General features: G+C 31.6%; 1 protein-coding gene across 1 annotated transcript in view; it reads left to right on the top strand.

The window, feature by feature from the left end:
- TLL1 (tolloid like 1) overlaps positions 1-24,350 on the top strand; it is a 280,048-nt gene that overhangs the window by 210,527 nt on the left and 45,171 nt on the right. The window contains exons 14-18 of the mRNA XM_003773091.4: positions 1,259-1,454; positions 3,443-3,568; positions 4,751-4,911; positions 9,416-9,596; positions 22,059-22,184. Coding sequence (XP_003773139.1) covers positions 1,259-1,454; positions 3,443-3,568; positions 4,751-4,911; positions 9,416-9,596; positions 22,059-22,184 — 790 coding nt within the window. The remainder of the gene's footprint in view (positions 1-1,258; positions 1,455-3,442; positions 3,569-4,750; positions 4,912-9,415; positions 9,597-22,058; positions 22,185-24,350) is intronic.

Genomic DNA, 24,350 nt, shown 5'->3' on the forward strand with positions numbered 1-24,350 from the left:
GTTATAAATATAAGATAATATTTTTAAAAAGGGCTTAGTACAGTGCTGGCAGATAGTGGGCCCTATATAAATGTTTATTCCCTTCCCTACCTACTCATGTTTTGGGATCAGTGAAATGCCTAATAATTTCCCAATTTAGTTTTATAAAAAATGTTAACTGTTGAAATTATTAAACTAGTGGTATACTCTTTCTGTTTCTATAGGGGAAAGATTCAGTAGAGTCCTTTTAAAAGTCCAGTCTTTAAAGGCAAACAGTAATTCCCAATTCAAATTTTTTTTGTCATTGAGTATAATCAAAATTTGTCACCAAGAGAATGAATAAGGAGCGAAGATATAAGGCTATTTAAGAAAATACACAGAGCTTATAAAGTTCCACAAAACTTCATGGGTTAAGAATCTGACTTGATATTTTCATTTTTTTTCTATAAAAATAATCTGTCAAGTTTCCCTGACCTATAAGAAAATAAAATAAAATTAATATAAATTGAAGCCTTGTTAACCATAGTCATTGAAAGGTCAGTGGTGGTCATATAATACAATAGTTCAATTTTAACCAAGCCAATTAGTAGTCAAGTGTTTCATACTCTCAAGAGGGGTATAATTCCATATTATCACACTTTCTTTCCAGAGGCAGGTAGATTGCATAAAATACTGCTGGTTAAGGAATTTATTTCCAACATTTTCTTGAATAGAAATAAACCTATCATTACAGCACTATTTTATAGCCAATTATAATATTTTAAATAAGTTATTTCGGCTCTTCACAAGTTTTAAAGCAAATTTAAAATGATGACTATCATCATTTCTAGTTCATATCAAGTAAAAAAAAAAAGAAAAGAAAACTATTCAGTTTCATATAACAATCTATCTTGTTTTTTTGTTTGTTTTTTTTTTTTGGGGGGGGATAGACCGTTGAGACCTACTCATCTCTTAAATTTGTCCATCTATCGAAGAGCAGTAGATAAGAGGTCATTTTTCTGTTTGCAAAATGGAAAGGAATTCTGAATACCCATAAATTTTTCAGTCATGTTTGCAACTTATCAATACTGTAAAAAGAGTGAAATAATAATATGTATACATATCCACATATATGGATATACATAATCTTTCATACTCATATATGTGTCCATGTGCATGAACTGTGCCTATGTTACTGTGACATTGAAAGTTATTCTTCATCATCTTCATAGAAATTCTATTCTCTAGGAAAGGTCCATACACTTAGTAAAAAAGACAGCATCAACTTTCCCTGTTGCAGATTGAAAGACATGACAGCTGTGCTTATGATTACCTGGAAATTCGAGATGGCTCCAGTGAAAATAGTCCTTTGATTGGCCATTTTTGTGGTTATGATAAACCAGAAGATATTAGGTCGACTTCTAATACATTGTGGATGAAGTTTGTTTCAGACGGAACTGTTAACAAAGCTGGATTTGCTGCTAACTTTTTTAAAGGTACACATCAAAATTATTTTTAATTGGGAATAATTTATTTTTGTTTTCATTTTTTTCTTCTCTCCCTCCCTCCCTTCCTCTAGCCCTTCTTTCTTCCAGCCCTTCCTTTCTCCATCCCTTCCTTTCTTCCTTCCTCCCCTTTCCTTCCTTCCTTTCTTCCTTCTTCCTTCTCTTCTTAACTCTTTTCCTTCTTTCCTCCCTCCCTTCTTCTCTCTCTCCCTAACTCTCTCCTTCCCTCCCTCCCTTTCTCCCTCCATCCTTTCCCCTCTTTCCCTTCCTTCCTCCATCCTTTCCTCTTTTCATCCCTTCCTTCCTCCCTCCCTCTCTCCCTCCCTTTCTTCTTCCCTTCTTCCCTTCCTTTCTGCCTCCCTTCCTCTCTTGTTTTCAGGAATGGTGATTTGATACTTCATATTGAGTTAAGGAGCAGTTACTGAATGGGCAGTATTTCTGCATATTCAAAATGGTTGTGATGGAATACAGCATTAGCAAAATAGTGGCGTTTATGTTTTTATAATGGGCATATAATGCCTGTTAAATTCTTTCTCTTTTTTACACAGAGAAATCTTAATAAATTTAAGAAATGGGGATAGTCTACTACACCCCTAGTCACTCCCTGGTTTTCCAAGTCTTATCTTAAACCACTTCAGAGAGATGTGTCTTAGGAACTTAGTATTTAATGCACAAATCCTTTTAGGAGAACATTTTAGCATATAAAAGCCCTTTTATTTGTGGAAAATTTCTCTCGAGAATTTATTTTTATCTTTAATAGCTAAATGTTAGTTTAGCTCCTTTCTGATTTTTGTGCTTTGAAATGTTTTATTATTTTTATACTGGATGAATCAATGACATATTTTCTTTATTATAAGTTCAAGTGCACATTTATTTTTTGAATATTCTACATTTATTTTCTTTTAAAAACTTATTCCCCCCATAGTAAAGTAAACTAACATTTGTACCCCAAAGCTGAAATGGAAGTTTTATTTGGTAATTTTGATCTTAAATGTAGATTGGTTTTTTTAGACTAGAGCATTTTTATTAGTGTTTCTTTAATAGTTCATAATTAAACATGTGCATTTAGAATAAGGAAAAATTTGATTCATTTTTTTCACTTCACAAATATATTGATAGATATTTGAAAAACTTGTCTTTTCCAAAGGATGATGTTTAAAATTTCCTTATTTATCGTTTTCATTACTGTATTTTCATTTACATGTAGATTGTTATATATGCTTTCGTATGGAAGTTCCTCTGGTAAATACAACTTTAGGAGAAAAATGGAAATGTTGCCATTGTTTTCTGGAATATATTTCATGTTCAACTGTTATAGAGAGATTAAATATGAATTTTAAAAAGAGAAATTAGATCTGTTTGAATGTATTCTATTTATCCTTCCTACTAATAATTTAAAAAAATGTTACAACAAATATTCTGAATATGCAACTAACATTCAGAAATACTATAGTCTGTAAGGTTTTTGCTAGTGCTTGTTGTTCTTTTTTGTATCAATTAAATCAAAACCTAGGATTTGAGTGATTCAACTAATCTGTTTTTGAGTATGAATTCAGAACAACATAGATTCATTCTCTGTGTATCACAGATAAAGTGCCCTTGAAGTGACCCTGTTATGGATTCCCATTCATTCTCTTTGTACTTATGCAACATTTTTTCCTGACACCTAAATTCCTATGGGCCATCCCCAAAGAGATTTTAAAGCAAGGCTGCAGCTGTCAGTTGTTTTGGATGAAAGAGTTGATTTCCTAAATTCTAGTTTTAAATGGATACATTTAATTCTATGGAATATATTTTAATATTATAATGATATATATGTACATACATATGAAAATACATGTTTACATATGTATGTTTATATACATTTGGATATATTTGTATATATAAACACATTTTTATAAAACATTTTTAAGACAAGCTCATCAGAAATGAAAGGGATTTATAATGGCTTATTTTATTATTCTCCCTATTGTCCATAGAGGAAGATGAATGTGCAAAACCTGACAATGGAGGGTGTGAACAGCGATGTGTTAATACTTTGGGAAGTTATCAGTGTGCTTGTGAACCTGGCTATGAGCTTGGACCTGATAAAAGGAGTTGCGAAGGTATGTGCTCATTTCCAAAACAAATAAGTCCCACTGGACCAAAATCACATTTTGTATAATTTGCTAGATGTGGGACAGCAGGGAATGAACTATCCAAATCTGCTTGACTTCAGGAGTACTTATAAATTAGCCCTGACTGTTTTACAATGCAGTTCTTTTGGTAGGAGGACCTTTCCTTTTTATCACAGGATTTAAGATAGAACCATTTTGTTCCACACTGTTGTGGACCAGCATACTGTGGAACCAGGGAGTCATGTGTTAATCCCCATATTACCACAGTACCACCCAGGTACTCTCTTTATTTTTATTTATTTATTTTTTTTGACAGTTGCAAATCCTTTTATTCCAACCTTTTCCCTCCTTCCCCCGACCCCATCCCCCAGATGGCAGGTTGACCAATACATGTTAAATATGTTAAAGTATAAGTTAAATACAATATATATACATGTCCAAACAGTTATTTTGTTGTACAAAAAGAGTCAGACTTTGAAATAGTGTACAAGTGCCTGTGAAAGAAATCAAAAATGCAGGCGGACAAAAATAGAGGGATTGGGAATTCTATGTAGTGGTTCATAATCATCTCCCAGAGGTCTTTCCCTGCGTGTAGCTGGTTCAGTTCATTACTGCTCTATTGGAACTGATTTGGTTCATCTCATTGTTGAAGAGAGCCGCACAGGACACTCTTCAAGCACAATAGCTCTGATGCACATATGGGACAAATTGGATTAACTATACCCTCAGGTGGATTAATGTGAGATCCAACCATGGGTCCTTTGATCAAGAAAAATAGGCAGAGAATATGGACTTTCATTATCTAGAATTAAAAATCAACAGAAGCATTAAGCATTGTTAAATGCTTACTTTATGCTTTATACTAGGCTATGTTTTGGACATACAAAAATGAAATTGTCCCATCTCAAAAAGTTTACATTTTAATTAGGAAAACACTGCCACCATATATAAAAGGCACATAATATAAGAAAAATGAATGCAAGATAATTCCTCATCTGGCTCTTACTTTGACTCTATTGACACAAATACTGCCAGTCATTGGGAGGTAGGGTATCTATTGTCGGTGAGGGTATGTAATCAGTATGTTAGATGAAAGCTTTTATAGTAGGTTTCCAAGAATATTTAGGAAAAGAAAAATCTTTCTTTCTTTTTTTTTTTCTTCTGCTTCAGCTGCTTGTGGAGGACTTCTGACAAAGCTCAATGGCACCATAACTACCCCAGGCTGGCCCAAAGAATACCCACCCAATAAAAACTGCATTTGGCAGGTGGTGGCTCCAACACAGTACCGAATTTCTATGAAATTTGAATTTTTTGAACTAGAGGGCAATGAAGTAAGTAAAGATTCTGTGACGATTTCCCCATCTCATTCAGTGGATTTCTGAAGATAGTTTGAAAAAGGAAAATTGAGTCAGAGATCTGAGATAGAAATGGTGGCTTTGCGGTTTACTGCTCTATGGTATTGGACTGATCATTTAACTTGTCAGGGTCTCAATTTTCTCAATTGCAAAATGAGACTATTGAGTTCTGAAGTTATTTCTAGCCTAGATCGATGATCTTTGGAAACACCAAAATTATTTGTGTTTAAAATAACAGAAATGACTAGAGCCTGCTGCTCTGTAGACTATTTCTGTCATTGTTTATGGATTTTATTAACATTGGCTCAATGGTTTTTAAACTGTTTCTGGGCATTTTCATTTACCCAGAGGCAGCATTTTTCTTAAAATGCTTAAGTTACAGGTTTTTTGTTTATTAAATAACTATGAAATATATGGGCTTAGATTCACTACATTAGTATTTTTCTATGAAAAAAATAACAAAATGGCATTGGTTTGCTCAGAATGAAAACACGCATTTAGGGAAATTGTTATATTTTTATTGGGTAGATGTATGATTCTTTTAAGCAAGAAATGTGTCACATTGGTGTTGTACAGTCCATGATTAAGATGTGAAGGTAAAGTTAGTGCCTTTTTGTGTGAGTTAACACTTGTGTTTCGTTGAAGATAACAGTTATTCTTGAATCACCTATTTCCCAATAGGAAACATTCACTGTTCTAATACTAGTTCTAATACTAGAAAGAATTACTTTCTATTTACTCTGAACATGTTCTGTATATACCTAGTTATTTACATATTGGGATCTTCCGGATAAGAACATAAGCTCCTTGAAACAGCTTTTTTCCCCCTTTGTTTTTGTGTGCTTAGTATTTCACACAATGTGTTGGCACTGAACAAATGCTTTTTGACTGACTTTTAGGCAATGAAAAAATTATTCTTTTTGAAAATGATTATTATGCATGGGAGTGAAACAGCAAAAAAATATTTAAAAGCGTGCAAACCTTCTGTAGCCCTAGAGATCTCATAGAAATGTCCTAGAAATGAAAACATTGAAACACATACAGATTAATTTTCAACTTGCTCTGAGCATTGAAACAAAAAAAGGCCAGAGTGCAGAAAAAGAAATATGTGCATTATTTAAAAAAAAAATGTTTTCTTCATTTCTTTCTCTATTCTATTTTATTTTGATTCCTTTCTATTCCATTTATTCTAAAATAATAGTCTTATCCAAGCATTTCAATATAGGATAGTAGTTGCCACCAAATGACAACTAAAACAATTATGGTTGTTAGTATCTTATAACTTATGATTCTGGATTTTTCCTTTTCTCTCTTTCTTTATTTGCCTACTATTCATTGCTTTTTTCCCCTTTTACTTTTTTTTCTTCTTCAATCTACTTTGCATGTGCCTTAGCATCTTGACTTTCTGCTGCTGATTTATTAAATTATATCATAGTATGGAATTTTTTGCTTTATTCCATAAATTAAAAATTAAATACATTTGAAAAGGAAAAAAATAACAGATTGACACATGCTTTTTCCTTAGGGTTGTTTAAATACTGGTCTCTGATAAATTTGTAGAATAACAATGTGAAACATTTTGCTATGATTAATGTTTTCACAGGAACAATATCTCAGAGTATTTAACTCTTGAAGAATTAATTGTTCTCTTCAATATGCTGATGGGTTATCAATGAAGATCTCAACATACCTAAGCCCTCAGGTTCTGTGCAATTCTTGTCCATATTCTCTCTGATAATAGGATCAGAGATCTAGAAATAAAAGTGATGGGGCTTTTTTAATCTAACCATTCCATTTACAATGCAGGAACCCAGAAAGGCCAACTTACAGTTTTCTAAGTTGTAAGTGAAATAACTGAGATTCAAACCTGTGACCTCAAACCTCAAATCCAGAATTCTTTGTAAAAATTCATGTTGTCTTTCTCCACAAATTTTGTGAGAACTCACTGAAATGAAAAATGAAATGAAATGGAAAAGTATACTAATTGCAATAAAACCATTCATATGCTCAGAATTTTGATTACTTTAAAAGTTGTGTTTTCCCAACCAATACTGTAATTTGATGAAATCTTCACCCTGAATGACAATTTTTTAATGAATTCTATTTATACTAAGTGACTGACATTTTTATTTTGTCAGTGATACATGAATCAAAGGAACTTAGAAGTTTCACAGGAAGGAGCAGTGATGGCAAACAAAATGTTTAATACAGAAATGAGGTTAGATACTAAAAAGTATTATGTTATTAGGAGGAGGAGTTTTTTCATAAAAAAGGTGCTTTGCTAGACTTGTAACATATCCCAGAATTCCTTAAATTATAATGGGGTTACTGTGTAGAAAGTTGTAACTGAATAGTGTGTATTTTTAGAGTTTCATAACTTGGCTATAAATTAAATCTGTCCTAGGCAAAACTTGGCTTGTATAATTTCAGATGAAAGTTAAAACTTCATCATTTTTATTTTTCATTTTCTTTACCAAAAAGAGGACCCAGTACTAAATGATTGCTGCAGATCATTTTTAAGATGAAACAAGCTGATTTTGGTTTTAGCAAGGTGTGCTTTCTTATATGTATACCTTTGCTTGATCTTGCATTCCCCTTCCCTCTTTGTTAAAAAATAAATGCAGTGATATCAAATAGAAAAAATACTTTTTCTCTAAGGACATTTTTCTTATTAATCACTATATTAGCATCACTTCAGGGGTTAGTTATGTGCGTTGGTCAGGTGTGTTATTCATACTCAGTGTGGAATTCAAAACATAACAGTAAGTAGAGTAACTTTGGTAATGGATCAGATTCATTTGTATAAACTTAATTAAAAAAAAAGGATAACTTACATTCACTTAACTTCTTCCATGTAAATTTAGAGCACTACATATAAAGCAAAAATTGGTAGTCTGAATAGAAATCTCCCCCTACTTCTCTGAAATACAGTCCGTCTTTTTTGAAGTGTTGCTAAATGTACAGTTAACAGAGGACGATAAGATATTCCACCAATTAATTCAGAGGATAAGAATTTAATGTAAATTTCAAGTTAAAAGTATTGGATTTTTTTAAAGGATATGATTATAAGAATTGGATTTGAATTATTTGAGGAAAAGTATCTTATTTTTACTCTTTTCCATGCTTGCTACTTTTAAATTGAAAACTACTTAAGATATTCATTCTGCTGTAATTCCTTTAAACATGTATAGCTCTTTAGAATATCTATTTTCTCCCTTTCTTTTTCTGTCTTTTATTTTTTACCACTTAGCACTTATTTAGCTGGCATTTATATAGTGCTTTGAGATGTGCAATTTACTCTTCACCCAGACATGTGTGTGTACACACAAATACATACACACAACATGTACATGCACGTAAATATATGCACACATATAGTATAACATGCACGTGTACGTACACACAATAACATGTATGTACACACATGCACATGTAACATTTACATGCACATGCAAATATACATACACAATACACACATAATATGAATATATATATATATATATATATATACTGTAGATATATAAACAAATGCATGTCTTTATATGCACACTCATATGCATAATAGATACTATATGTGAGGGTTTATGCATGTGTGAAATAAACGAATACACATGCACACAAGGGCATGCATATCTATGTATGCATCTGTTATATGTGTATATACACAAAATATACATGCACACATAATGTATATGTACTTATATAGACATGTGTGCATGCACATAATATGGTCATATGCATGTATGCATATGTAACAAATATGCATGTATACAACTACAAATATATACATATGCACACATGTAATACGCAATATATATGTACATAATAAACATACATACATATCCTCAAGCATTTACATACACACACAACATATACATGTATATATATAAAATACACACACACACACTCATTTGATCCCCACAACAACTGTGAGATAGGTGATATTATTTCTTCTGTTTTAGATGAAGGAATACGTGAGAGAAATTTAAATGACCTAATGACTTTCTCATAGTCAGGCAACCAGTATGTAGCTGAAGAACAATTTGAACTCAGGTCTTCTTGACTCCAATCTGCATTTTATACAACAGCAAGTCATACATTCTCTGGTCCTTGGTTTCCTTAATTACAAAATGAGAGGGGTAGAATAGATGACATCCAAGGTTAATCTATTCTATCCACGATCCCATACTCATATGATTTCTTCCTTTAGCTGTCAGCCTTCAACTTTTTATGACAAAGATAGGCAGAAAACACTATAGATTGATTAAGTTATAAATGTCAATCCCATTGGATTAAAAGATAAAAGTATTTATTAAGCAATTGCCATGAAGTAGGATTTAGCAGTGGGATAATACTGGGATAAACAAGATCCTGGAAATAGACAAAAACCCCAAAGTCCCTAAGCTGAAGAGTCTTATATTCCTATGTTCTGAAATGCTTTGAAATTGATTGAAATGAAGATTTTTTTGCCCCGCCACAGGTTTGTAAATACGATTTTGTGGAGATCCGAAGTGGATTGTCCTCAGACTCAAAACTGCATGGCAAATTTTGTGGGACAGAAGTACCAGAGGTGATCACTTCCCAATTCAACAATATGAGGATTGAATTCAAATCTGACAACACCGTTTCTAAGAAGGGCTTCAAAGCTCATTTTTTCTCAGGTATGGAAAATGAGATGATGTTGGGGTATATGTAGAACCTCTGATTAGATCAAGCCAGCTGTCTAATTGTGTTTCTTCTCATCCATTTAATTTTGTGTATTTAATACTTATGTTGATTAAAGACTTGCAATTTTGATATATCATTTAAAATTTTTGTATTGAAAACTAATTGCTCCTATGCACATGTACATTACAAAATATCTATAGCATTCTAAATGGAGTTTTATTTTTTAAAGGTTATATATTTATCAAGTAGCATATTTTCAAAAACTTTTATACTTCATTTTAAATTAGTTTTCTTTCCATCTCTTTTTTCTTTTCTACCTCCTCCCTCCCTTTTTCTCTCTATGCAAACATGGACACACACATATTAACAGCTATGTTAATATGTTAATATAATATTAATAATATTGATATCTATTATACATAAAACACTTTAAGATTTGCAAAGCGCTTTGCAAATATTCATTTTATCTTCACGCCGACATGGGAGATTGGTGTTATTTTTGTCTCACTTTTACAAATGAGGAAACTCGGGTAGATATCAGTTAAGCAATTTGCCCAGGTTTACATAGGAGTAACTATGGGAAGCCAGATTTATAGTCTTCCTTACTTTAGTTCCATTGCTTTATTTATAGTGCCACATAGCATAATACATAATTAGTTGTCAGATTATACTTTATTTTTCTTAAGGCAATATGAAAATATATTTCATATATGTGCCTCCCCTGATCTCACAAAAATTTGCAATGTCTAGGACAAGTTTTGGGTATAAAATTTAGTTGATAAAATGTGGTAGTGGATAGAGGACTAAGGCTGTAGCCAAGAATAACTTCAGGAAGATTTCATTTCAAGTCTCTCTGAAACACTTATGTGATATTGGGCAAATCACTGAACATTTCAGAGCTCAAGGCAACTCTCTGAAACTTTTAGTTGCAGAAACTTTTAGTTCCTGGGATCATTCAGCAAAAGTAATTTTCTCATCAGGAGTTCCCTGTGCTATTGAAATCTTAGATTCCCACCAATATTAAAAAAAAAATCAAGTTCGATATGCTCCACTGAGATACACTTCATTATCTAAAGTATACTCACTATACATTTTCTAACTTTTCCTCCTTTCTTCCTTATTCTACCCATTAACAAACTTTAGTCTCATTTTTTCCCCCCTCTCTCTTAGGTATTCATTGGCTATTTTTCAAGTAGATTCTTAGTTCAATGAGAAGTAAGATTTTTCATAAATATGGATTATAATATATTTATACAGTATTTTTTATATAATGAACAAGCCACTTAAAGAGACAGTCTAGTTTTACATTTTCTGAAAGCATTAGTTCATGCTATCTAAATTGTAAAATATAATTTTTCATATTTTGACATTAATATTTACTATACCATATTTTGAAACTTGTTAAATTGGGTTAAACTTTAAAAACTTCATTTCTACTCCTCAGTTCTGCACCTTCTTATACTGGAACATTAAAACAAATAATTTATATTTTCTTCTGATAGTACATAAAAAGAAAACACATGCAGATATATTGTTCCCCACTATAGCTGTGGAGAGCTATTAATCTTGTCATTAATTTGCTCTTTTCGCATAATTAAGTAACTGCCTTGATCAGAACTTGTGATTGTACTTGGCAGTTACGTATAAACTATATTCATTTATGTTCATTATTTGGAAAACATTCTTCTTTTCTGTTTAATTTTCTTCTTTTTTAATTTTAGTTTTAATAATTATTTCATCTATTACACATTCTTATGGTAAGACAAATTGGTACATATCAAAATCTATCCTAGATAATAAGGTCAGTACATAAACATTTATTAACCACTCTAAATTTTATGCCCTTTCGCTAGTTGCATATGGTAATTCATCTGTTGTTGCCCTTAGCATATTCATAACCCAGAAACAATTTTATTACTATATTGTTGGTTTGTCCAATCTGAGATGGTTATCATTAGTGTTTTATTATTAATGTTCTTTATGTGAAGTATAAAACTATTTGACAATGTTGTTTAGATTACAGTTTCTGAAAAGACAACTGGTGATGGCTAATTAGTTGAATTCCTTTCCCATTAAATTTTCTGGAGGATTTAGGAGGTTTGTTTCAGAAATGAAATGGGAAAAAGGCATATATTATTTTCAGTGAACATTATAATACTAAAGACAGGTTCACATTAAAGTTAGGACTCAATTAAATGTTCCATTGAGCCTACTAGCTATATCTACAATCTAGAAATTTGTACTCATCATTCTAAAAGTTCTATGAAATGTGAATAATAAAATCTTAATTTGAAGACTAGGAAGAATGGTGAACATCTTAGGAATATATAAATCAAATGTGGGAATATGCTTTGCAAATCTTTGCTCATTTGATATAGAGGTCTATATTTCATTTCAATGTGTAGCGAAGGTGAGAAGGAAAAATACGAATGATTGAAAATTTAAAAAAAGAAAATAATAAAATTATTGTTATAGTTAAAGGTTTTTCCAATATCCAAAATGAATGCATTTCAAGAATTCACTTTATGAAAAAAATTCCCTGCTTTTTGTAGATTTTTCTTCAAATTCTAAATTTTTGGACCTTTATGATAAATTATATATATATATTTTAATTCTGGAAAGGAATATTAAATAAGGGAACATAATTTAGGTCTAGATGATTGTAAGCAATGAATTTTTGTGAGATGGTCACATTCAAATTTTCATTACATATTTCTATTGGGCTTGGACAGATTGTCATTGTTTACATAAATACAGTATTAAATAATGCTAATTTAAGGACAAAAGACCTGTTTCACAGGCTACATTATTCACACTAACTGTAATTCCTTATTTTTACTAATTGGCACCTAAAAATATTATGTCACACATATATATTTAATATTTCAATAGATCTATGAATTCCCCAATGTGGGTGCCTTTTCTAGGGGTACATATCAAAAATGAGTTAACAGCATTAATTGACAGTGATATGCTCCTATTAGTCCTCCATATATGATTTATCCAGTGAAAGAAGGCTTTCAACTAGATCCTTTTCCATTCTGTAGGTATCAATGTGACATTGAGGGTGTTCAACTGGTCCAAGATTTTCAAATCATACTTTTCCTAGATAATAGATTGTTTCATCTTGTAACCTGCTGCAAACACCCATCATAAATCTCTGCATTTGTCCTTGGGGTCATCTGTAATTTTTATTCATAATGAGATCAGATCTGTTTGACTGCTATGAGAACCTGTGATCATCCAATGCCTTCTATGGAGATGCAACTTCCTTGTCTGCAGGTTTCCTTGTGCTAGGATATTTATATTGATATGCTTCATTCCTTTAGCTCTCTGGATAAGGATATCATAATTGAAACATCAACAGTTAAATTGGTATTTATAGTTGATCTAAACTCATTTTTGTTACTTTGTTACCATGTTACCAGTACTGATAAAATTAATTGAGGTCTGAAGACAGTATTGTATTTTTCTTTGTTTTATAGATTTTCATGTCCTCAAATTAATTACCCAGTTCTATATAAAAATATGTATAAAGCAAAAGTCTGTTTCATGAGGATTCATTTAATTTTTCTTCAGCCATTTTTAGTGCTCTCAATATAGAGAAAACTAAGCAGACACAGCTATGGCCTTACCCTAAAACATGAGAATTATATTATCAACTATATACTTTATATTGATGCTACATAACTAGCTGTAAATGTAGCTTTATTTAGGATTGAAAATACCTTGAATTTAAGTAATGGTACTTGAATGAAGTTTGAAATTGAGCGATTCAGGAAATGCTATAAGAGAAATCTATATTTTAGAAATAAAATATTTACGAGAGTGATCTCTATTAATAATGTGGACATAAAAGGGCAGGCAGGATTTTATATATGATTCTCTGCAACAAATCCCATCTGCACTTATACATATTTGAGGGATATAATGAATATAAAATCCTATCATGGTTCCTTTTTGTTTGCTAAAGCAATTGATTTAGTAGCAATAATGCAGTCTTGCTTGAAGGCATACCCCTATTAAATTACTTTCTACCTAGTTATTGAAATGATAAATTTGAGCATAGAGATAGTTGTATTCCATGTTCCATTCTGCATTAGTATAAAGCAGATTACAAAGGATGGAGGCATCTTCACCAAAGATGTCTGGGGCAATAGCCTGTCCAAAGGCCAAGAGCATTCCCTGTCACAGGCATATTTTTTAGTTATTCCTTACAGATATAATCCTTATTGATTATATCAAGCTGTAAAACAAAACAGCATTCTTTAATGAGATCCTCAAGCACTCAAAAGAGATCAGCCTAGTTATCCATCTTGGAAAAACAAAGTGGATGAAAGATATATATTGCCCTAATGATGATACATAATTCAGTGGGCCACTCATTGAATTAACCCAACAATACATACACCTTAAAAATGTTCTTTAAAAAGGTGAAGTGTGCCTAGAATTTAATATTCAGAGAAAACAGGCTTGCCTTTTACAAAAACATAATTGGAAATTGTAGTTGTGAAATTATGAACCCTGCAGAGATTCTGACCTTTGATGCCTTCAGTCATACAGCTTTTTTTTTTTAACAGTATTTTCTTGATAAGAAAACAAGCTCAGAAGACACTATTATCGCAGAAAAAAATTGAAAATTATATGTAATTTAAAGGGTCATAATTAATATGACATATAAATTATAATGCAAATACTTATTAATAGTATCTACTCGAATTTTAATTGGTAAGAATCTAAATAAGTGACAACTTTATCTTGCAGATCTATAACATGCATGACTAGAATACTAGGGATGTTCATGTAGAGAAAAGTAGGGATGGCAGAAGAGTGGGTTGAGTATTACAGCAGAAGAAATGAAGTATTAAAACTACCTGGAGAAGGTTTCCAGGACCTTCTAGACCCTGTATGGAGATTTGCTGGAAAGACATGGATAAGATTCTTCTAGGATGAGAATGTGCATGTATGGTTTGTCCTCCTCCATACCAGTGGAGGAAGGGAATCACCCACAACAATAAGTTCTTAAATCCATCACAATTTCAGAGTCAAAATTCTAATATAAAGGAGTAAAGTTAATTCACATTTCTTTAATATCAAAACATTTTTGGGAAAGAATTAGTCAGAAATTAGGTACTAAGAAAAAAAGAAAAAGCGTGTGTGTGTGTGTGTGTGTGTGTGTGTGTGTGTTGTGTGTGTATCTAAAAAAAAGGTAGGCTTGGTTGTTACAAGTACTTTGGAAAATTCAATGATAGCACATTTAAAAAAAATTTCACTAGTTTTTTATTTTTTCCAAATATATGAAAAGATAGTTTTTAAATTCATTTTTGTAAAATTTTGTGTGCTAAGTTTTTCTTCTTCCCTTCTCTCCTATCCCCAAGATACCAAACAATCTGATATAGATTAAATATGTACAATCCTTAAAAACATTTTTCCATATTTGTCATGTATGGCACATATTTCTTGAAAAAATTTTGCAAATTATGTACAGAAAATAGAATCCAATCATCATAAAGAAAATAGAATCCAATCATCCTACTCAGATAATATTTCCTTCATAAACAGGGTTGGTAATGTTATGTAAATGATTGTTTATAATTATTTAATGATGATATTCTACATGAATGAAAATGAATATATTTTCAAGTAATAATCTGCCATAGTTTTTCCAACTATATAAATGAGACAATTGATATTTTGTTTTCCTTTCATAATAAAGTTAATATAGGCTACTACAATGAATAGATGTGGGTATCATGGGGGTCCTTGAGACTTTCTCAACATGTTTGTGAAGTCAAAACTATTTTCATTACAATACTAGGAAATTTTAATTTGTAATACAACAAACAATTTGCACATACACATATAAACACAGATATATAAATACTCATACATAAAAATTCTTGTAAGAGGGATGCTCAATAATTTTTAAGAATATAAAAGGCTGAGACCAAAAGTTTGAGAACCATGATACTAGAGGAAAAAATAGTTGATAGAGCGTTATGAGATTTGTGTAAATTTGAGCAAATCACTATATGTTTCTGAGTGTAAACTTCCTTATCTGAAAATGAGGGAGTTTTTAAGGCACTTCTACTCTTTCGATTTTGTGATCCTAATCCAGGCTTCTTAACTTTTATGTTTCATGATAAATTCAGCCAGTGGAGCTCTTCTAAGAATCAAAATATTAAATGCAAAAAACAAAATACTCAGTATTAGAGTGGAAATCAATTTATTGCGTTAGTTATCAAACTATTTAAAACCAAATTAACAGACCCTTCCAAATTAATGTTCTTGTTTGTACACTTCTTTCATTATAAATTGATATTTGCAATAATCCTCTAATTTCATTACGTCTAGTATATTTATTTAGATATGTGATTCTGGTGATTATTTAGAACCCAGTTTAGAATGATGTGTTCCAGATACTGGATTCTCACTCCAAATCTAGCTCACGTTCCAATAAATATTTCTAGTTAATGGAGTTGAAGTAGGAGACTTTTTGTTGGTGGTGTGGTTGGGAGATGTTTTACTAAATGCTTTCAAGTTGACAACTATTAGATTTTTTTTTTTTAACCCTGAGCTTTTAGTATTTGAGTACATACTCACCTCTGCTTCCATCCTGGCACATGTCTTTTTTCCCTACAGACAAGAAAGCTACCTGCAAAGAGAAAATTTTTATTTTTGAATCTTGCAAGAATTTGCCAGGTCGTGTACGTATCTTTCACAGACTGATGGCTTCTGAAACTTTCAGAGGTATGATGATAAACCTCTGATTGGTATAAAAGCCACTTTGCCCCCACCCCAATAATGGATCTTTTATTGTTAGAAAAATAGAGGGAAAATATTCATTCAAAACTAAGAGGCTGATTTTTGCTCTTTAAAATTAACAAATGTTTTTATTACTTAGCAAAACATTTGTTTCTGCAACTAACATAGAGCTCCCTTAATTTTGAATGCACAATATATAAATGCTGGGAAAATTCAAACAATGAAAATATCAGCTATGGTTTAAAGCCGCATTTACTCAGGAACTGATGATCTAATTCTTGTGTAAAGTATTCAGACTTTCTCCTTTGTTCCACCACCCTCTCTCCTTTCCTTTATTTTGTACAGTCTACTTCTTGTTACTGACACTGCCATGAGAAGGATAAAGAGAAGGTAAAACTACCATCAGACATTTTGTGAACTCAGAAAATTGTTTAACCTTTGGATCTACCCTGAAAAATTCTTAATGCTTTGGCTTGTAGGACAGATGCCATTCTGCAATGGGAAATGAAGTTACATGTCAGGGATTCCCTACACTGAGAAAATTAGAGATTAAAAAATGAAATATTTATTTTTTAAAAATTAAAAATTAAAAAAAATTTAAAATGAGATTTTCGATTTGCTAAAAACAAGTTTGTCTTTTTCTGGCATTAAGCCTGTTTTTTGTTTGTTTTGTTTTGTTTGTTTTTGGCTTAACATTTCAATCAATAGCAATTCTTGAATTATATAAATTGTTAAAACATTGCTTCCTAATTTTCTAGCTTTCATTTTAAGTTATTTTGACTATGTTTAATAAAAACAAGGGACATACTTTTGTTCAGTTAAATGATTTTAAATAGATTACTTAAAATTTAGGAATTATTTAAGAATTTGGAATTACTTAAGAATTTAAGATATATTAAAATTTTAAAAATCCAGCATAAAAGAAAGTGTAAATAACAGAGAAAGAGCCATTATTATGTTTTATCAGTTTTATTTTTTCAATTATCTTCTCTCTTTCTCCATGCCACAAGGAAGATTATGTTATTACCAGGTTTGTTGCTTTTTTTTGTTTATTATTGTTGATTTTAGGGAGAAGGGAAAGAAATTTGGCCTTGAAATAAAATAGATCTAAGTCAATCACTTGAGATTTCCTCTTTAATTTATATAAATAATTTTGGAGATCTACTGTAATTTTTAGTAATTTCAATATAAAATCCTTAAAAATTCAAAAGCTTAGCTATGTAATCTGCATTTATATTTTTGCCCCAATATCTGTCCATGCTCATATGTACAGCAATTTCCCAAGCAGACCAGTGTAAATGCACTTCAAGTGCAACATAAAAGTCAATACAAACAATTTCCAACTTATAAATAAATTGTGTTTGATATATATCCACTTTAAATTGATAATTTGGAAAAATATGGTTATTATTTTATAACAGGCAGTTTGAGTAAGTCAAAAGCATCTAAAAATCACCTTAAGCAGCAAACATTGACCTGCTTCTGTTATAAAGAGATATAGCAGCACAGGGCAACACCAGTTTAGAATATACCAATCTTAAGAAGATTCTAGGGAAAATCAGAGCATCTCCACTCATCAGAACAACAAGAACTAGTGGAAAGAAGTGGGGAGTAGATGTGTTTCAGTAAGGGAGTCAACAAAGCCAAGTCATTCCAGAAGTATTTAAGGATGAACTTAAAAGGAAGATGATAACAATGATGATAAATACTAGTTAAGATTATATTAATAAAATCTATTTTACCATCAAGGATAGTGGACTCACCACATTTATACTCTAATAGATCAGTCCTACACTGTTATTCTAATAAAGGAAGAAGAAAATGAAGTGAAGTAAACAAAGATGGGAAGAGGAGCTGTTCTAACTCAAGTATATAGCAAGGAGGTCTGTGCTGGAGTTAACATGATTATTAGAACATGAAAAGATTGATTCTCAAGTTATTGGGGGGAGGTGAAATTTTTTAATGTGTTTAGTGAAGATTCCTACACATTATTAATATGAACATGCAATCAAGATTACAATAATAATTTCAACCCACAATCCTATATTCCCTTCTAATCTACATATGCATAAAAGTCAGCCTTAATGAGTGAATTAAAAGGCAATGAATGAGTCTTTTCAAATTACATTTTACAGTTTCATCACACAATCATTTTTCAGATATTTAAAAAATAGATAATCCTATGCTTGTTGTTTATTGACTATAACAAAAAAAGTATTTAATTTTGCGAAACTAAGATTTTTAAAGCTTCCACACTATTTCTTCACTTTAAAAGATGGAACTGTGGAGATAATCTCATTCAAATACCTTCTGATTATTAATATAAAAAAATAAAACATGGAGATTGGTATATACTCATAAATGTATTTGCCTCTTATTGGAAGAGACCTAGCATAGAATTCAATCAGAGATTCTCTTAGAATGTTGAGATGCTCCAGATGTTCCTGTTTTGAGATTTGGATTATAGCAAACACAAAACATTGTACTTTCTCATAAATGAGATCCATAGTCATTCAAAAGAGCTTGTCCTATCTATATAGACAAGAAAAAATAAAGTGGATGGAAAATTGTCTATGGTTCCCATTATAATACACAATTGGTTACACAACTTATAGGGCTTATCTATTATTTTATCTACATCTAAGTGTATCATTTTTATATCATATACATTTGAAATTAAGTTATATATGTATACATATATATGGACAATGGGCTAAGCTCAGAATTGAATAGGTGAGGAAAAGAGGGCTTATTGTCTTTGAGAAATTGCAATGTTTATTTTAAATGACTCCAAACTTTCTCCCTAAAACAGAGAGCCCTCTTTTTGAACACTAACTTTTTTTGCTGATGTTGCATAGCTCTATGTCATGGACACAGAATATTTGAAATCAAAGACACTTCTAAAAGATAATAGATTGGCACATGTTAACTGAATGAAAAATTATAAAGCACTTATAATACACCAAGCTTGTGCTAAGTGCTAGGGATACAAATATAAGTAAATAATAAAGTCTTTGCCTTCGAGGATCCTTCCATTTAGATGAGAAAAGACAGTGGATAAAGGGAAACTTTAAAGATATTTGGATAAACAAGTCAAGACATGGTTTTGAGAAGTGATACAAAGGTCTGGTTCTGAATGAGGTAAGGTACAAATTGTTCTATAGTGTGGCTATAGAGTAGGTAGTATTTTGAAAATGGCTGAGAAGTGATGAGAAAGCCTAGTTCTAGCTAAAATAGAGTAAAGATTTCATGATGGGTTTAAACAGACTAAAACATGTTACAAAAGAGAAATTATATATAAATGATGTAAGTAATGTCTCCAATGAATTAAAGATATTATCAAAAAAGAAAAATGGGTTTCTTAAATTATGAGAGGAATAATTTATTGCTGGCTTATGTATTCTACTAGTAAACTTGTCCTTTTGAGAGATTGTAAGCTTCTTGAGAGCAGGGCAAACTTTTTGAGGTAATTTTTTGGATTAGATCATGATACACAGTAGACATTTAATAAATGTTTAGATAGATATAAAGAAAGGAAGACTCTCAGGATGTCAGCTAGGGCTCTATGGCTAATATATTAGAAATATGCAGACAAAGGTTGCTCAGGATTGACAGAGACATAAATGGATGCTAATCTTCATTCTTTGAAAGAATAGTCACATTGATGTAACAAGAGATCTATTAGGGATTAGAGACTTGATGATGGAATGAACCTTAAAGGTCACTTTGTCCAATACCTTCATGGCAAAGTTAGGATTCATATCCCGATTTCTAATCCCCAATACAGTGCTCCTATTCTTTTTTCTTCTTCTCTCTATCTCTTTCCTTCTCCCTCTCTCTCTTGTACCTTCCTTCCTTTCTCCCTCTCGTCACCTTCCCACGCTTCCTAGAATACTTTTCAATAGCCTTTAGATGTGTCAAAAACCAGCTTGTTTAATCTTTAGACTATACCATAGTACAATAATAATATCCATGACAATATTTCATCTATAGATAACATCATTTCAATGAAAAAATTCATTCAATGTTTTAGCTTGGGATTTCAAAAAATTGGGATTTCACTTCTGTGAGAAGACATAAATATATACAAGATAGAGGATAGATTGGCCATAGCTAAGTAAACAGCCCAAGTCTTGATTAGCTGATGAACCCTTTACATTTCACAATAAAAGGCACCTATATATATATATATATATATATACATATATATATAATTGTTAATTTGCTTTAGAAAATAATTTGTTTCTGAGCATTTATTTGCTTTGTTTTATTTCCATAGTGAGCTTAAAAATCAGGAAAAGTGATAATTTATGTAGAAATGTTTTGCAAATGTTTGGAGATTTTGTTAGGTCACCTAATTTTTTGTCTCCATCATAGACTGTAATTTTTTTATATTGACAATAAAATAGTTCAGAGACAAGTAATTTTATGAGAGTAATGTTATGTAATATAAATTTAGCATGTCAGTGGTAGCAGAGTATACGGCTACTAGCTACTTAATAGTTCTTGCTTAGAAATATCATAAAAATATTTCATAGATTGAATTCTGAATCTTATTTTTGGATATATTTGTATATTAAACAAGATCTCCTTAAAAGAGATGTTAGCTTCTACTTCTGAGTTATTCTAACTTCTTATAAGGTTATAATCTTTATTCTTTTTTCTGAGCGTGGAAGTGACAGAAGCCTGTGTGATGTGGTCTTGAATATGTATATCAAAAACAGTCTGCTAGTTCTGATTTTAATGGACCAGTCCTACTTGAATTGACAGCTGAATGACATCGAATGGTGACAGCTGATGCCTCTCCCTGGAATGACTGCCTGCTAATCTAGTTTGGCTTTTTTCCCTGCAGTGAATTTGTTAGCTATTTAATGCAGCTCCCATTTCCTATCCTAACCTCTACTTTACTTTTAGTACACTAAAAGCTCCTTTTAGAGGATTACTTGTTAATAAACAAGACTGCCAGCAACATGGTAGATTTGTTTAAAATACATAAAAATGGTTTCTTCCTTATGTTAGTCTAACAATGCCTTTTCATGTCGTGGCATGTTTTGAAATGTCCAGATTCATTAAATACTAAGCATATTTATGAAACTGTTGGGGAGAAAAAATCAACTACAGTAGGTTTATTTATTTTTTATTTTTGCTGAATGATTTTAACAAAATGAATCTACATGAAACCTGGAACCTTGTTTAGCATAAATGATTTTGTATAACCATGGTTTTGTTTTTGGAACTTTTGTTCATTTTTCTGTATATAGTGATTATTTACTCTACTGAAACTGTTTCTAAGGCATTTTTCCTCAGATACTTAAAAAAAGTTAATTGAATAAAAGTTTGGGAAAAAATAGAATTCTTAAGTCAATGCCAACCCTCAACAAAAAATTTTTCTCTTTCTACTCCAATCCTACCTTTATCCCAATCCTCTCCATTGAGAAATAGATATAAGTAATTTTGCTAGTATAAATTATCTGAGTGGAAAATGACTGACTATTCCATGGTGCAAGGTTACAGGCTGAATAATGAATGGGTAAAACTAAGGTACAATAAAAAGATATTGAGAATACTGAAGTTACTACCTTAGTTTGCCTTTTTCTGGACTAAAAGAACCACTAACTGATTATTTTTGCCTCTGACAATCATCATGCTTGTTCTTCTATATAATATTGTATTATTCATCTCTTTGTTAGACAAAGATGAATGCTCTAAGGATAATGGTGGATGTCAACACGAATGCATCAACACTGTGGGAAGCTATGTGTGTCAGTGCCGAAATGGATTTGTGCTTCATGAGAACAAACATGACTGTAAGGAAGGTAAGTGGAAGCTCCCTTGGTTAGTAAGAAAACAATAGCATTATAAAGAATCCCCTGCTATATTCCTTGGTAACTTCAAAATCTAAAACAATAATCCAATCTTTTCCATTCTGCAAATGCTTCAAATGCTTCAACATCTGTCTGATCTATAAGTTCCTTCCAGTATATTAACACTTTAGACCTCACCATTACTCAAATCATCCAACTCTAAAATTCTCTTCTCTGACAACAATATCCTGTCCTAACTTTTTGCCTCTTATTTTCCTCATATATAATTTTTGTCCTTAACTTCATTCCCTTGTATTTTCTCAAGTATTTCTGTCTATGTTCATCCACCCTTGATTCCAAATTTGTTCCATTCCCAGCATGAGTAGTTTTACCACCTTGCTGGTTTGAAAGATCTCACAGGATCATATATTTAGAACTTCAAAGAGTCTTGAAGTTCATCTGGTACAAAAATCTTCATTTTATAGATCATATTAATTCAGGTACTGACAGGAGAATTTGCCCAAGGTCATTAACTTACAGAAGTTGGATTTGAAAACAGGTCCTTTCATCCCAAATCCATTTTTCTTTGAGGTAGCACACTGCTTCTTCCTAAGCAGCTAAATTTGCTTCCATGGATGTTTTTGTTTTTGCTTTTGATCAGTTATTTCCATGGAGATAATGAGAATACATTTCTCTAGCTAGAAGAAATTCAAGGAAACATATAGGGATGGGCTAATCTCACTGCCCACTCCACAGGTATAAAGATAATGTGATCACAGATTGTAAGCACTGCAAGTTGGGAGAACTCTGTATTAAAAAGAAAACCTTATTGTATACTTCATAATTACTGGAGTTAACCTTGGATAGTTGTCATAACTATTATAATTCTGTTTTTGACCTTGATTTTGTTTTAGAAATTGCTTAACTACTCTGTCAGATTGCCTCTAGATTAAGTTCTATATTGTTGCCTATCACTATAATTCAAAATAATGGAAGCTTTACAGCTACAACCAGTACTGCCTCTGATTTCAACTCTAACTTTCTTGTTTTCCTCATCTGTCCTCTCTGTATTCCCTCTGGTTTCAGAGGAAGAGCTGGCTTTCCTCCTCTCCAAGGCCAACCTCCCACTAATAACATTAATTCTATTTCCTCCCACCTCCCTCTTAACCTTGCTCAATCAATCATTCTTTGTACATCTTCACTTTCTTCTTTATGAGTTCTTCCCCTCAGCCTACAATAAACTCAGCTCTCCCTTATTCCCCCAATTCTCTTGATCCCACTGCTCTCTAAAGTAATTACCCTTCGTTCCCCCCCCCCTTTTTTTTTTTTTAATAATCCCTTCCCTTTCACTGCAAAACTTGTAACCAGGGTACAGGGTGATATTTGCTGATTCCACTTTTTTAGCACTAACTTAATCTTCAACATTTTCAACTCTATCTACTAATGATTGGTTTCCATCTCTATCACCCTCCCTTTAGCTTCACTGACGTCATTGTTGATAAATCTCATGACCTTTGTTCCATCCTCATTCTACTTAACTTTTTGGTAGCATTTGATACTATTGACCTTTCCTCCTTCTCTATTCATTTTCCTTCTTTAGCTTCCATTATACTAGATACTTATTTTTCTCCATCTATCTCTGAGGTTATCCTTTCTCTATAACCTTTTATTGTTTCATCTTCTTTTCCCACTCCACTTAAACATGGATATAATCCGAGTGTCTTTCTTCTCCTTATTTACCTTGGTAGATTCAGGCATCACCTGTATGTATATTACTTACTCACACATTCACTCATTCTCTCTCTCTCTCTCTCTAATGTGTGTGTGTGTATATATATATATATATATATATATATATATATATACATATATATTTGTATATATATATATATATTTACACACACACACACACACACACACACACACACATATATATATATATATATATATATATATATATATATATATATATATATATATATCTTTACAAATACAATCTTTTCCTGGAGATTTCTTCACCCATAATTATAACTTCTATTTAGAAATCTCCCCTTGAACTCAGAACATGTACAATAAAACTCATCTTCCTCACAAGTTCTGCCTCTTTCCTTAATTTCCTGTTTCTTGTTATGGAACTACCATTCTTCCACACATCCATATCTGTTGCCTTGGAACTTT

This window comes from Sarcophilus harrisii, chromosome 6 (assembly GCF_902635505.1).
Source record: "Sarcophilus harrisii chromosome 6, mSarHar1.11, whole genome shotgun sequence".
Classification (NCBI taxonomy): Eukaryota; Metazoa; Chordata; class Mammalia; order Dasyuromorphia; family Dasyuridae; genus Sarcophilus; species Sarcophilus harrisii.